The sequence below is a fragment of the Salmo salar genome, unplaced genomic scaffold, assembly GCF_905237065.1.
Source record: "Salmo salar unplaced genomic scaffold, Ssal_v3.1, whole genome shotgun sequence".
Lineage (NCBI taxonomy): Eukaryota > Metazoa > Chordata > Actinopteri > Salmoniformes > Salmonidae > Salmo > Salmo salar.
The window spans coordinates 82,501-97,500 of record NW_025549173.1 but is presented as its reverse complement, the minus strand read 5'-3'; the positions used below and the strand labels follow the sequence as shown (position 1 = coordinate 97,500).

The 15,000-nt window shown below is 46.9% G+C and overlaps 1 protein-coding gene across 1 annotated transcript in view; it reads left to right on the top strand.

The window, feature by feature from the left end:
* Positions 1-15,000, top strand: part of LOC106592379 (WD repeat-containing protein 19) — a gene marked incomplete at its 5' end in the record, with an annotated part of 23,585 nt that overhangs the window by 2,886 nt on the left and 5,699 nt on the right. The window contains 8 exon segments of the mRNA XM_045713073.1: positions 134-217; positions 2,133-2,279; positions 3,697-3,821; positions 4,175-4,284; positions 4,793-4,861; positions 7,253-7,330; positions 7,976-8,072; positions 9,529-9,653. Coding sequence (XP_045569029.1) covers positions 134-217; positions 2,133-2,279; positions 3,697-3,821; positions 4,175-4,284; positions 4,793-4,861; positions 7,253-7,330; positions 7,976-8,072; positions 9,529-9,653 — 835 coding nt within the window.

The following is a 15,000-nucleotide window of genomic DNA, read 5'->3' as shown; positions in this document are numbered from 1 at the left end:
CCCTCTGCGTCTCTCTCTCTCTCTCTCTCTTTCTCTCTCTCTGTCTCTCTCTCCCTCTCTCTCCCTCTCTCTCTCTCTTTCTCTCCCTCTCTCTCCCTCTCTCTCCCTCTCCCTCCCCATCTCTCTCTCTCAGGTCTAAAGTAGGAGAGTTACTTCCTCAGGTCTCATCTCCTAAGATCCACCTGCAGTACGCCAAGGCCAAGGAGATGGACGGAAAGTAGGTACCACCGCTGTGGTTTAAGGAGACAGTGTGAGGGGACTGGGATAATGTTGTGTGTTTAAGGAGACAGTGTGAGGGGACTGGGATAATGTTGTGTGTTTAAGGAGACAGTGTGAGGGGACTGGGATAATATTGTGTGTTTAAGGAGACAGTGTGAAGGACTGGGATAATGTTGTGTGTTTAAGGAGACAGTGTGAGGGACTGGGATAATGTTGTGTGTTTAAGGAGACAGTGTGAGGGGACTGGGATAATATTGTGTGTTTAAGTAGCCAGTGTGAGGGACTGGGATAATGTTGTGTGTTTAAGGAGAAGTGTGAGGGACTGGGATAATGTTGTGTGTTTAAGGAGACAGTGTGAGGGGACTGGGATAATATTGTGTGTTTAAGGAGACAGTGTGAGGGGACTGGGATAATGTTGTGTGTTTAAGGAGACAGTGTGAGGGACTGGGATAATATTGTGTGTTTAAGGAGACAGTGTGAGGGACTGGGATAATGTTGTGTGTGTGTCAGGTTTAAGGAGGCTGCCCAGGCCTATGAGAGTGCCAGGGACTGGGATAATGTTGTGTGTGTGTCAGGTTTAAGGAGTCAGTGTGAGGGACTGGGATAATGTTGTGTGTGTGTCAGGTTTAAGGAGGCTGCCCAGGCCTATGAGAGGGCCAGGGACTGGGATAATGTTGTGTGTGTGTCAGGTTTAAGGAGGCTGCCCAGGCCTATGAGAGTACCAGGGACTGGGATAATGTTGTGTGTGTGTCAGGTTTAAGGAGGCTGCCCAGGCCTATGAGAGTGCCAGGGACTGGGATAATGTTGTGTGTGTGTCAGGTTTAAGGAGGCTGCCCAGGCCTATGAGAGGGCCAGGGACTGGGATAATGTTGTGTGTGTGTCAGGTTTAAGGAGGCTGCCCAGGCCTATGAGAGTGCCAGAGACTGGGATAATGGTGTGTGTGTGTCAGGTTTAAGGAGGCTGCCCAGGCCTATGAGAGTGCCAGGGACTGGGATAATGTTGTGTGTGTGTCAGGTTTAAGGAGGCTGCCCAGGCCTATGAGAGGACCAGGGACTGGGATAATGTTGTGTGTGTCAGGTTTAAGGAGTCAGTGTGAGGGACTGGGATAATGTTGTGTGTGTGTCAGGTTTAAGGAGGCTGCCCAGGCCTATGAGAGTGCCAGGGACTGGGATAATGTTGTGTGTGTGTCAGGTTTAAGGAGGCTGCCCAGGCCTATGAGAGGGCCAGGGACTGGGATAATGTTGTGTGTGTGTCAGGTTTAAGGAGTCAGTGTGAGGGACTGGGATAATGTTGTGTGTGTGTCAGGTTTAAGGAGGCTGCCCAGGCCTATGAGAGTACCAGGGACTGGGATAATGTTGTGTGTGTGTCAGGTTTAAGGAGGCTGCCCAGGCCTATGAGAGGGCCAGGGACTGGGATAATGTTGTGTGTGTGTCAGGTTTAAGGAGGCTGCCCAGGCCTATGAGAGTACCAGGGACTGGGATAATGTTGTGTGTGTCAGGTTTAAGGAGGCTGCCCAGGCCTATGAGAGTGCCAGGGACTGGGATAATGTTGTGTGTGTGACAGGTTTAAGGAGGCTGCCCAGGCCTATGAGAGTACCAGGGACTGGGATAATGTTGTGTGTGACAGGTTTAAGGAGTCAGTGTGAGGGACTGGGATAATGTTGTGTGTGACAGGTTTAAGGAGGCTGCCCAGGCCTATGAGAGTGCCAGGGACTGGGATAATGTTGTGTGTGACAGGTTTAAGGAGTCAGTGTGAGGGACTGGGATAATGTTGTGTGTGACAGGTTTAAGGAGGCTGCCCAGGCCTATGAGAGGGCCAGGGACTGGGATAATGTTGTGTGTGTGTCAGGTTTAAGGAGGCTGCCCAGGCCTATGAGAGGGCCAGGGACTGGGATAATGTTGTGTGTGTGTCAGGTTTAAGGAGGCTGCCCAGGCCTATGAGAGTGCCAGAGACTGGGATAATGTGATCCGGGTGTTGCTGGAACACCTCAACAACCCTGAAGACGCCGTCCGCATTGTCAGAGAGACGCAGAGCATCGACGGGGCCAAGATGGTTGCCAGGTGGGGACAGACAGACGGACGGACGGACGGACGGACGGACGGTCAGTCAGTCAGAGGGACAGTCACACAGTCAGAGGGACAGACAGTCAGTCAGACAGACAGTCAGAGGGACAGACAGTCAGTCAGAGGATCAGACAGTCAGTCAGAGGGACAGACAGTCAAAGGGACAAACAGTCAGTCAGAGAGACAGACAGACGGTCAGTCAGTCAGAGGGACAGTCACACAGTCAGAGGGACAGACAGTCAGTCAGACAGACAGTCAGAGGGACAGACAGTCAGTCAGAGGATCAGACAGTCAGTCTGAGGGACAGGCAGTCAGAGGGACAAACAGTCAGACAGACAGTCAGTCAGAGAGACAGTCAGAGGGACAGACAGTCAGTCAGAGGATCAGACAGTCAGTCAGAGGGACAGGCAGTCAGAGGGACAAACAGTCAGACAGACAGTCAGTCAGAGAGACAGACAGACGGTCAGTCAGTCAGAGAGACAGACAGTCACATAGTCAGAGGGACAGTCAGAGAGACAGTCAGTCAGAGAGACAGTCACACAGTCAGAGGGACAGACAGTCAGAGGGACAGTCAGTCAGAGGGACAGACAGTCAGTCAGAGGGACAGTCAGAGAGACAGTCAGACAGTCAGTCAAAGAGACAGTCACACAGTCAGAGAGACAGTCAGACAGTCAGTCAGAGAGACAGTCACACAGTCAGAGGATCAGACAGTCAGTCAGAGGGACAGACAGTCAGAGGGACAGACAGTCAGTCAGAGAGACAGTCACACAGTCAGAGGATCAGACAGTCAGTCAGAGGGACAGACAGTCAGTCAGAGGGACAGACAGTCAGTCAGAGAGACAGACAGTCAGTCAGAGAGACAGACAGATGGTCAGTCAGTCAGAGAGACAGACAGTCACATAGTCAGAGGGACAGTCAGAGAGACAGTCAGTCAGAGAGACAGTCACACAGTCAGAGGGACAGACAGTCAGAGGGACAGACAGTCAGAGGGACAGTCAGTCAGTCAGAGAGACAGTCAGACAGTCAGTCAGAGAGACAGTCAGACAGTCAGTCAGAGAGACAGTCACACAGTCAGAGGATCAGACAGTCAGTCAGAGGGACAGACAGTCAGAGGGACAGACAGTCAGTCAGAGAGACAGTCACACAGTCAGAGGATCAGACAGTCAGTCAGAGGGACAGACAGTCAGAGGGACAGACAGTCAGTCAGAGGGACAGACTACTTTTATTATGATTCTATGTGGAATGTGCGGTGTGTGACTACAGTTGTGTGTGTGTGTGTGTGTGTGTGTGTGTGTGTGTGTGTGTGTGTGCGCGTGTGTGTGTGTGTGTGTGTGTGTGCGTGCGCGTGCGTGTGCGTGTGTGTGTGTGTGTGTGTGTGTGTGTGCGCGTGTGTGTGTGTGTGTGTGTGTTTCAGGTTCTTCCTGCGTCTCAGTGACTATGGTTCAGCCATCCAGTTCCTGGTGTTGTCCCACTGTAACGACGAGGCCTTCCAGTTGGCTCAGCAGCACGGGCAGATGGACAGCTACGCAGACATCATCAGTCAGTCTCTCTGTCTCTGGGCTGAGAGGAGGGGAGGGGGCTGGGAGGAGGAGGGGGGGGTCTGTGGGCTGAGAGGAGGAGGGGGGTCTGGGAGGAGGAGGGGGGCTGGGCTGAGAGGAGGAGGGGGGGAGGGGGCTAGGAGGAGGAGGGGGGGTCTGTTGGCTGAGAGGAGGGGGGGGTCTGTCTGTCTTTCTGTCTGTCTGTCGTTTTTCTTCCTATCAGATGTACCCTGTTAGTGTTGCTGCATTCATATATCAGTGGAAAGTAGTGAGTATTTCTCTCTCTGTGTGTGTGTGTGTGTGTGTGTGTGTGTGTGTGTGTGTGTGTGTGTGTGTGTGTGTGTGTGTGTGCAGGCTCTGAGGCCACCCAGGAGGACTACCAGAGTATTGCTCTCTACTTCCAGGGGCAGAACAAACACCTCCAGGCTGGGAAGTTCTTCCACAAGTCTGGCCAGTACAGCAAAGTATGGACATCTATCTATCTATCTATCTATCTATCTATCTATCTATCTATCTATCTATCTATCTATCTATCTATCTATCTATCTATCTATCTATCTATCTATCTATCTATCTATCTATCTATCTATCTATCTATCTATCTATCTATCTATCTATCTATCTATCTATCTATCTATCTATCTATCTATCTATCTATCTGTCTATGTATCTATGTATCTATGTATCTGTCTATCTGTCTATCTGTCTGTCTGTCTGTCTGTCTGTCTGTCTCTCTCTCTCTCTCTCTGTCTCTCTCTCTCTCTCTCTCTCTCTCTCTCTCTCTCTCTCTCTCTCTCTCTCTGTCTCTCTCTGTCTCTCTGTCTCTGTCTGTCTGTCTCTCTCTCTCTCTCTCTCTCTCTCTCTCTCTCTCTCTCTCTCTCTCTCTCTCTGTCTCTCTCTCTCTCTCTCTCTCTCTCTCTCTCTCTGTCTTCTCTTCTTCTCTCTCTCTTTACTCTTCTCTCTCTCTCTCAGGCTCTGAAGCACTTCCTGAAATGTCCCAACACTGATGACAACCTGGCCATCGAGATGGCTATAGAGACGGTGAGGAGTGTGTGTGTGTGTGTGTTCTGTGCGTGTGTGTGTTTAACTAAACTTGGACCAGAAGTCTCCACACTAATAGTAAACTAACTAACATTTGACCAACTGGGGACATTTTGTTGGTCCCCACAAGGTCAAATGCTGTTTGTAGCGGGTTTAGGGTTAGGAGCTAGGGTTAGGAGGTAGGGTTAGGGTTTAGGGTTAGGAGGTAGGGTTAGGAGCTAGGGTTAGGAGGTAGGGTTAGGAGGTAGGGTTAGGGGCTAGGAGCTAGGGTTAGGAGCTAGGGTTAGGAGCTAGGGTTAGGAGGTAGGGTTAGGGTTAGGAGCTAGGGTTAGGAGCTAGGGTTAGGAGCTAGGGTTAGGAGCTAGGGTTAGGAGCTAGGGTTAGGAGGTAGGGTTAGGGGCTAGGAGCTAGGGTTAGGAGCTAGGGTTAGGAGCTAGGGTTAGGGGCTAGGGTTAGGGGCTAGGGTTAGGAGGTAGGGTTAGGGGCTAGGAGCTAGAGTTAGGAGCTAGGGTTAGGAGCTAGGGTTAGGGGCTAGGGTTAGGGGCTAGGGTTAGGAGGTAGGGTTAGGAACTAGGGTTAGGAACTAAGGTTAGGAGCTAGGGTTTAGGGTTAAGAGTATGGGTTAGGAGCTAGGGTTTGGGGTTAAGAGTATGGGTTAGGAGCTAGGGTTTAGGGTTAAGAGTATGGTTTAGGGTTTGGGGTTAAGAGTATGGGTTAGGAGCTAGGGTTTAGGGTTAAGAGTATGGGTTAGGGTTTAGGGTTTAGGGTTAAGAGTATGGGTTAGGAGCTAGGGTTTAGGGTTAAGAGTATGGGTTAGGAGCTAGGGTTTAGGGTTTAGGGTTAAGAGTATGGGTTGGGAACTAGGGTTAGGGTTAGGAACAAAGGTTATGGTTAGAAGTATGGGTTAGGACCTAGGGTTAGGGTTAGGAACAAGGGTTAGGGTTAAGAGTATGGGTTAGGAACTAGGGTTTAGGGTTAAGAGTATGGGTTAGGAGCTAGGGTTTAGGGTTAAGAGTATGGGTTAGGAGCTAGGGTTAGGAGCTAGGGTTAGGAGCTAGGGTTAGGGGCTAGGGTTAGGGGCTAGGGTTAGGAGGTAGGGTTAGGGGCTAGGAGCTAGAGTTAGGAGCTAGGGTTAGGAGCTAGGGTTAGGAGCTAGGGTTAGGGGCTAGAGTTAGGGGCTAGGGTTAGGAGGTAGGGTTAGGAACTAGGGTTAGGAACTAGGGTTAGGAACTAAGGTTAGGAGCTAGGGTTTAGGGTTAAGAGTATGGGTTAGGAGCTAGGGTTTGGGGTTAAGAGTATGGGTTAGGAGCTAGGGTTTAGGGTTAAGAGTATGGGTTAGGGTTTAGGGTTTGGGGTTAAGAGTATGGGTTAGGAGCTAGGGTTTAGGGTTAAGAGTATGGGTTAGGGTTTAGGGTTTGGGGTTAAGAGTATGGGTTAGGAGCTAGGGTTTAGGGTTAAGAGTATGGGTTAGGGTTTAGGGTTTGGGGTTAAGAGTATGGGTTAGGAGCTAGGGTTTAGGGTTAAGAGTATGGGTTAGGAACTAGGGTTTAGGGTTAAGAGTATGGGTTAGGAGCTAGGGTTTAGGGTTAAGAGTATGGGTTAGGAGCTAGGGTTTAGGGTTAAGAGTATGGGTTAGGAACTAGGGTTTAGGGTTAAGAGTATGGGTTAGGAGCTAGGGTTAGGGTTAAGAGTATGGGTTAGGAGCTAGGGTTAGGATTAAGAGTATGGGTTAGGAGCTAGGGGTTAGGGAAAATAGTATTTTGAATAGGACTGAATTGTGTCCCCACAAGGTTAGTTATACAAGACTGTGTGTGTGTGTGTGTGTGTGTGTGTGTGTGTGTGTGTGTGTGTGTGTGTGTGTGTGTGTGTGTGTGTGTGTGTGTACATGTCTGGGCGTAAGAACTGTAAGTCGTTCTGGCTAAGAGCGTCTGCTAAATGACTAACATGTAATTAGGTTCAGGGGTTTTGAATGGGACTGAATTGTATGTCCCCACAAGGTTAGTTATACAAGACTGTGTGTTTTAGGGTAAGTGTGTCCCCACAAGGTTAGTTATACAAGACTGTGTGTTTTAGGGTAAGTGTGTCCCCACAAGGTTAGTTATACAAGACTGTGTGTGTGTGTGTGTCCCCACAAGGTTAGTTATACAAGACTGTGTGTGTGTGTCCCCACAAGGTTAGTTATACAAGACTGTGTGTGTATGTGTGTGTCCCCACAAGGTTAGTTATACAAGACTGTGTGTGTGTGTGTGTGTGTCCCCACAAGGTTAGTTATACAAGACTGTGTGTGTGTGTGTGTGTGTGTCCCCACAAGGTTAGTTATACAAGACTGTGTGTTTTAGGGTAAGTGTGTCCCCACAAGGTTAGTTATACAAGACTGTGTGTGTTTTCCAGGTGGGACAAGCCAAGGATGAGTCTTTGACCAATCAGCTGATTGATTACCTGATGGGGGAGAGTGACGGCATGCCCAAGGTAATCAGTATTATACTACCTTATCAATATCTATCTGTCTGTCTTTAATTGATTGGAATAGTCGTTTGGCTTTTCTTTCCCCTAGCTTGCTCTTTCCTGTTCTTCTGTTTTTCCTCTGACTCTCTCTCAGGGAGGGAGGGAGGGAGGGAGGGAGGGAGGGAGGGAGGGAAAGAGAGAGAGAGAGGGAGAGAGAGAGAGAGAGAGAGGGAGACAGAGAGAGAGAGAGAGAGAGAGAGAGACAGACAGATAGAGAGAGAGAAGGAGACAGAGAGAGAGAGAGAAGGAGACAGAGAGAGAGAGAGAAGGAGACAGAGAGAGAGAGAGAAGGAGACAGAGAGAGAGAGAGAGAGAGAGAGAGAGACAGATAGAGAGAGAGACAGACAGAGAGAGAGACAGAGAGAGAGAGACGGAGACAGAGAGAGAGACAGACAGACAGAGAGGAGACAGAGAGGAGACAGAGAGAGAGAGAGAGAGAGAGAGAGAGACTTTAAATCTTTATTTTACACTATAAGCATTCTGTGGGCTCTCTGTCCCCACCCTGCCAGCCAAGCCATGTGTTTGCTCTCTCTGACGTGCCCTCTGATTGGCTGCCGTCTGACAGGGAGCCTATCACTGAGTGATGTTGTTGTCTTCCCCTCCTCCCAGGATGCCAAGTATCTGTTCCGTCTCTACATGGGCCTGCTGCAGTACAGAGAGGCAGCATGTACTGCAATCATCATCGCTAGAGAGGAGCAGTCTGCAGGTACACACTCATACATTTTATAGATTTTATATATAGATTTTATATATATAATATATTTTATATATTTAATGTATATAATATATTTAGTATATAATATATATCAATTATATATCAATTATATATATATAGATTATACATTATATATATATATATATATATATATATATATATATATATATATATATATATATATATATATATATATATATAATATATATATATATAAAATATATAATATATATTTTATATATAATATATAATATAAAATATATATATATATATATACATTATTTATATATATATATATATATATATATATATATATATATATATATATATATATATATATATATAATATATAACAATTATACATAATATATATATATATATATATACATACACACACACACACAGTACCAGTCAAAAGTTTGGACACACCGACTCATTCAAGGGTTTTTCTTTATTTTGACTATTTTCTACATTGTAGAATAATAGTGAAGACATCAACACTATGAAATAACACATATGGAATCATGTAGTAACCAAAAAAGTGTTAAACAAATTAAAAATATATTCTATGTTTGACATTCATCAAAGTGCCATCCTTTGCCTTGATGACAGCTTTGCACACTCTTGGCATTCTCTCAACCAGCTTCACCTGGAATGCTTTTCCAACAGTTTTGAAGGAGTTCCCACATATGCTGAGCACTTGGTGGCTGCTTTTCCTTCACTCTACGGTCCAACTCAAACCAAACCATTTCGATTGGGTTGAGGTCGGGTGATTGTGGAGGCCAGGTCAGCTGATGCAGCACTCCATCACTCTCCTTCTTGGTCATTATCCTGTTGAAAAACAAATTATAGTCCCACTAAGCGCAAACCAGATGGGATGGCGTATCGCTGCAGAATAATAGTGAAGACATCAAAACTATGGAATCATGTAGTAACCAAAAAAGTGTTAAAACAAAAAATATATATATTTTACACTTGAGATTCTTCAAAGTAGCCACCCTTTGCCTTCATGACAGCTTTGCACACTCTTGGCATTCTCTCAACCAGCTTCATGAGGTAGTCACCTGGAATGCATTTCAATTAACAGGTGTGCCTTGTTAAAGTTAATTTGTGACTACCTCATGAAGCTGGTTGAGAGAATGGGAAGAGTGGGCAAAGCTGTCATCAAGGCAAAGGGTGGCTACTTTGAAGAATCTCAAATGTAAAATATATATTATTTTTGTTTTAACACTTTTTGGTTACTACATGATTCCACATGTGTTATTTCATAGTGTTGATGTTGTCACTATTATTCTACAATGTAGAAAATAGTAAAAATAAAGAAAAACCCTTGAATGAATAGGTGTCCAAACGTTTGACTGGTACTGCATATACACACAAACACTCATATATACACACACTCATGTACATGTCATAAAGCACGTGTTTGTGTGCATGTGTGTTCCAGGGAACTACCGTAACGCCCATGACGTGCTGTTCAGCATGTACACTGAGCTGCAGACACAGAAGATCAGAATCCCTGCTGAGATGAACACCAACCTCATGATCCTCCACTCATACATACTGGTTAAGGTAGAACTACACTACCCAGCATCCTCTACTGCTATACCATTACACTACCCAGCATCCTCTACTGCTCTCCCACTACACTACCCAGCATTTTCTACTGCTATACCATTACACTACCCAGCATCCTCTACTGCTATACCACTACACTACCCAGCATCCTTTACCGTTATACCACTACACTACCCAGCATCCTCTACCGATATACCACTACACTACCCAGCATCCTCTACCACTACACTACCCAGCATCCTCTACCACTACACTACCCAGCATCCTCTACTGCTATGCCACTACACTACCCAGCATCCTCTACCGATATACCACTACACTACCCAGCATCCTCTACCACTACACTACCCAGCATCCTCTACCGCTATACCACTACACTACCCAGCATCCTCTACCGATATACCACTACACTACCCAGCATCCTCTACCACTACACTACCCAGCATCCTCTACTGCTATACCACTACACTACCCAGCATCCTTTACCGTTATACCACTACACTACCCAGCATCCTCTACCGATATACCACTACAATACCCAGCATCCTCTACCGCTATACAACTACACTACCCAGCATCCTTTACCGTTATACCACTACACTACCCAGCATCCTTTACCGTTATACCACTACACTACCCAGCATCCTCTACCGCTATACCACTACACTACCCAGCATCCTCTACCGCTATACCACTACACTACCCAGCATCCTCTACCACTACACTACCCAGCATCCTCTACCGCTCTACCACTACACTACCCAGCATCCTCTACCGCTCTACCACTACCCAGCATTTTCTACTGCTATACCATTACACTACCCAGCATCCTCTACTGCTATACCACTACACTACCCAGCATCCTTTACCGTTATACCACTACACTACCCAGCATTTTCTACTGCTATACCATTACACTACCCAGCATCCTCTACTGCTATACCACTACACTACCCAGCATCCTCTACTGCTATACCAATACACTACCCAGCATCCTTTACCGTTATACCACTACACTACCCAGCATCCTCTACCGATATACCACTACACTACCCAGCATCCTCTACCGCTATACCACTACACTACCCAGCATCCTTTACCGTTATACCACTACACTACCCAGCATCCTATACCGATATACCACTACACTACCCAGCATCCTCTACCGCTATACCACTACACTACCCAGCATCCTTTACCGTTATACCACTACACTACCCAGCATCCTCTACTGCTATACCAATACACTACCCAGCATCCTCTACTGCTATACCACTACACTACCCAGCATCCTTTACCGTTATACCACTACACTACCCAGCATCCTCTACTGCTATACCAATACACTACCCAGCATCCTCTACTGCTATACCACTACACTACCCAGCATCCTCTACCATTACACTACCCAGCATCCTCTACTGCTATACCACTACACTACCCAGCATCCTTTACCGTTATACCACTACACTACCCAGCATCCTCTACCGATATACCACTACACTACCCAGCATCCTCTACCGCTATACAACTACACTACCCAGCATCCTCTACCACTACACTACCCAGCATCCTCTACCGTTATACCACTACACTACCCAGCATCCTCTACCGATATACCACTACAATACCCAGCATCCTCTACCGCTATACCACTACACTACCCAGCATCCTCTACTGCTCTACCACTACACAACCCAGCATCCTCTACTGCTCTTCCACTACACTACCCAGAATCCTCTACTGCTATACCATTACACTACCCAGCATCCTCTACTGCTATGCCACTACACTACCCAGCATCCTCTACTGCTCTACCACTACACAACCCAGCATCCTCTACTGCTCTTCCACTACACTACCCAGAATCCTCTACTGCTCTACCACTACACTACCCAGCATCCTCTACTGCTATACTACACTACACAGCATCCTCTACTGCTCTACCACTACACTACCCAGCATCCTCTACTGCTCTACCACTACACTACCCAGAATCCTCTACTGCTCTACCACTACACTACCCAGCATCCTCTACTGCTATACTACACTACACAGCATCCTCTACTGCTCTACCACTACACTACCCAGCATCCTCTACTGCTCTCCCACTACACTACCCAGCATCCTCTACTGCTCTACCATTACACTACCCAGCATCCTCTACTGCTCTACCACCACACTACCCAGCATCCTCTACCGTTATACCACTACACTACCCAGCATCCTCTACTGCTCTACCACTACACTACCCAGCATCCTCTACTGCTAAACCACTACACTACCAGGCATCCTCTACTGCTCTACCACTACACTACCCAGCATCCTCTACTGCTCTACCACTACACTACCCAGCATCCTCTACTGCTCTACCACTACACTACCCAGCATCCTCTACTGCTATACTACACTACCCAGCATCCTCTACTGCTCTACCACTACACTACCCAGCATCCTCTACTGCTCTCCCACTACACTACCCAGCATCCTCTACTGCTCTACCACTACACTACCCAGCATCCTCTACTGCTCTACCACTACACTACCCAGCATCCTCTACCACTACACTACCCCGCATCCTCTACTGCTATACCACTACACTACCCAGCATCCTCTACTGCTCTACCACTACACTACCCCGCATCCTCTACCGCTATACCACTACACTACCCAGCATCCTCTACCGCTATACTACCCAGCATCCTCTACTGCTATACCACTACACTACCCAGCATCCTCTACTGCTCTACCACTACACTACCCAGCATCCTCTACCGCTATACCACTACACTACCCAGCATCCTCTACCGCTATACCACTACACTACCCAGCATCCTCTACCGCTCTACCACTACACTACCCAGCATCCTCTACCGCTTTACCACTACACTACCCAGCATTCTCCACTGCTATACCACTACACTACCCAGCATTCTCCACTGCTCTACCACTACACTACCCAGCATTCTCCACTGCTATACCACTACACTACCCAGCATTCTCCACTGCTATACCACTACACTACCCAGCATCCTCTACTGCTAAACCACTACACTATCCAGCATCCTCTACCGCTATACCACTACACTACCCAGCATCCTCTACTACTATACCACTACACTACCCAGCATCCTCTACTGCTAAACCACTACACTCTCAGCATTCTCCACTCATATATCCTGGTTAAGGTAGAACAACACTACCCAGCATCCTCCAGGGGCATAGCCCAAACCATGAAAAACAGCCTGAGACCATTCTTCGTCCTCCACCAAACTTTACAGTGGGCACTGTGGTTTTGGGCAGGTAGCGTTCTCCTGGCATCCGCCAAAACCCAGATTTGACCGTCGGACTGCCAGGTGGTGAAGTGTGATTCATCACTCCAGAGAAGGCGTTTCCACTGCTCCAGAGTCCAATGGCGGCGAGCTTTACACCACTCCAGCCAACACTTGGCATTGCGTATGGTGATCTTAGGCTTGTGTGCGGCTGCTTGGCCACGGAAACCCATTTCATGAAGCTCCTGGCTAACAGTTCTTGTGCTGACGTTGCTTCCAGAGGCAGTTTGGAACTCTGTAGTGTTGGTATACCACTACACTACCCAGCATCCTCTACTACTATACCACTACACTACCCAGCATCAACCGAAGACAGACAATTTTTATGCGCTTCAGCACTCGGCGGTCCAGTTCTGTGAGCTTGTGTGGCCTACCACTTCACGGTTGAGCCGTTGTTGCTCCTAGACGTTTCTACTTCACAATAACAGCACTTACAGTTGACCGGGGCAGCTCTAGCAGGGCAGAAATTTGACAAACTGACTTGTTGGAAAGGTGGCATTCTGTCACGGTGCCACGTTGAAAGTCACTGAGCTCTTCAGTAAGGCCATTCTGCTGCCAATGTTTGTCTATGGAGATTGCATGGCTCTGTGCTCGATTTTATACACGGATGTGGCTAAAATAGCCGAATCCACTAAAACGAAGGGGTGTCCATATACTTTTGTATATATAGTGTAGAACTACACTACCCAGCATCCTCCACTCATACATCCTGGTTAAGGTAGAACTACACTACCCAGCATCCTCCACTCATACATCCTGGTTCAGGTAGAACTACACTACCCAGCATCCTCCACTCATAAATCCTGGTTCAGGTAGAACTACACTACCCAACATCCTCCACTCATACATCCTGGTTAAGGTGGAACTACACTACCCAGCACCCTCCACTTATACATCCGGGTTAAGGTAGAACTACACTACCCAGCATCATCCACTCATACATCCTAGTTAAGGTAGAACTACACTACCCAGCATCCTCCACTCGTACATCCTGGTTAAGGTAGAACTACACTACCCAGCATCCTCCACTCATACATCCTGGTTAACCTCTATGGGCTAGGTGGGACACCCATTTTTCAAGCTAGCATATAATGTCACATAAACCCAAACCACAGCTAAATGCAGCACTAACCTTTGATGATCTTCATCAGATGACAACCCTAGGACATTATGTTATACAATACATGCATGTTTTGTTCAATCAAGTTCATATTTATATCAAAAACCAGCTTTTTACATTAGCATGTGACTAGCATGTGACTAGCATTCCCACCGAACACTGCCGGTGAATTTACTAAATTACTCACGATAAACGTTCACAAAAAACATAACAATTATTTTAAGAATTATAGATACAGAACTCCTCTATGCACTCGATATGTCCGATTTTAAAATAGCTTTTCGGTGAAAGCACATTTTGCAATATTCTCAGTAGATAGCCCAGCCATCACGGGCTAGCTATTTAGACACCCAGCAAGTTTAGCCCTCACCAAAGTCAGATTTACTATAAGAAAAATGTTATTACCTTTGCTGTTCTTCGTCAGAATGCACTCCCAGGACTTCTACTTCAATAACAAATGTTGGTTTGGTCCCAAATAATCCATTGTTATATCCAAATAGCGGCGTTTTGTTCATGCGTTCAAGACACTATCCGAAATGGTAAATCAGGGTCGCACGCATGGCGCATTTCGTGACAAAAAAATTCTAAATATTCCATTACCGTACTTCGAAGCATGTCAACCGCTGTTTAAAATAAATTTTTATGCCATTTTTCTCGTAAAAAAGCGATAATATTCCGACCGGGAATCTGCGTTTAGGTAAAAAGAGGAAAGAAAATAAAGCACGGGGTCGACTCGGGCACGCGCCTAAGCCCATAGTACTCTGATCGGCCACTTGCCAAACGCGATAATGTGTTTCAGCCAGAGGCTGCCTCGATATCGTTCAGCTTTTTCCCGGGCTCTGAGAGCCTATGGGAGCCGTAGGAAGTGTCACGTTACAGCAAAGATCCT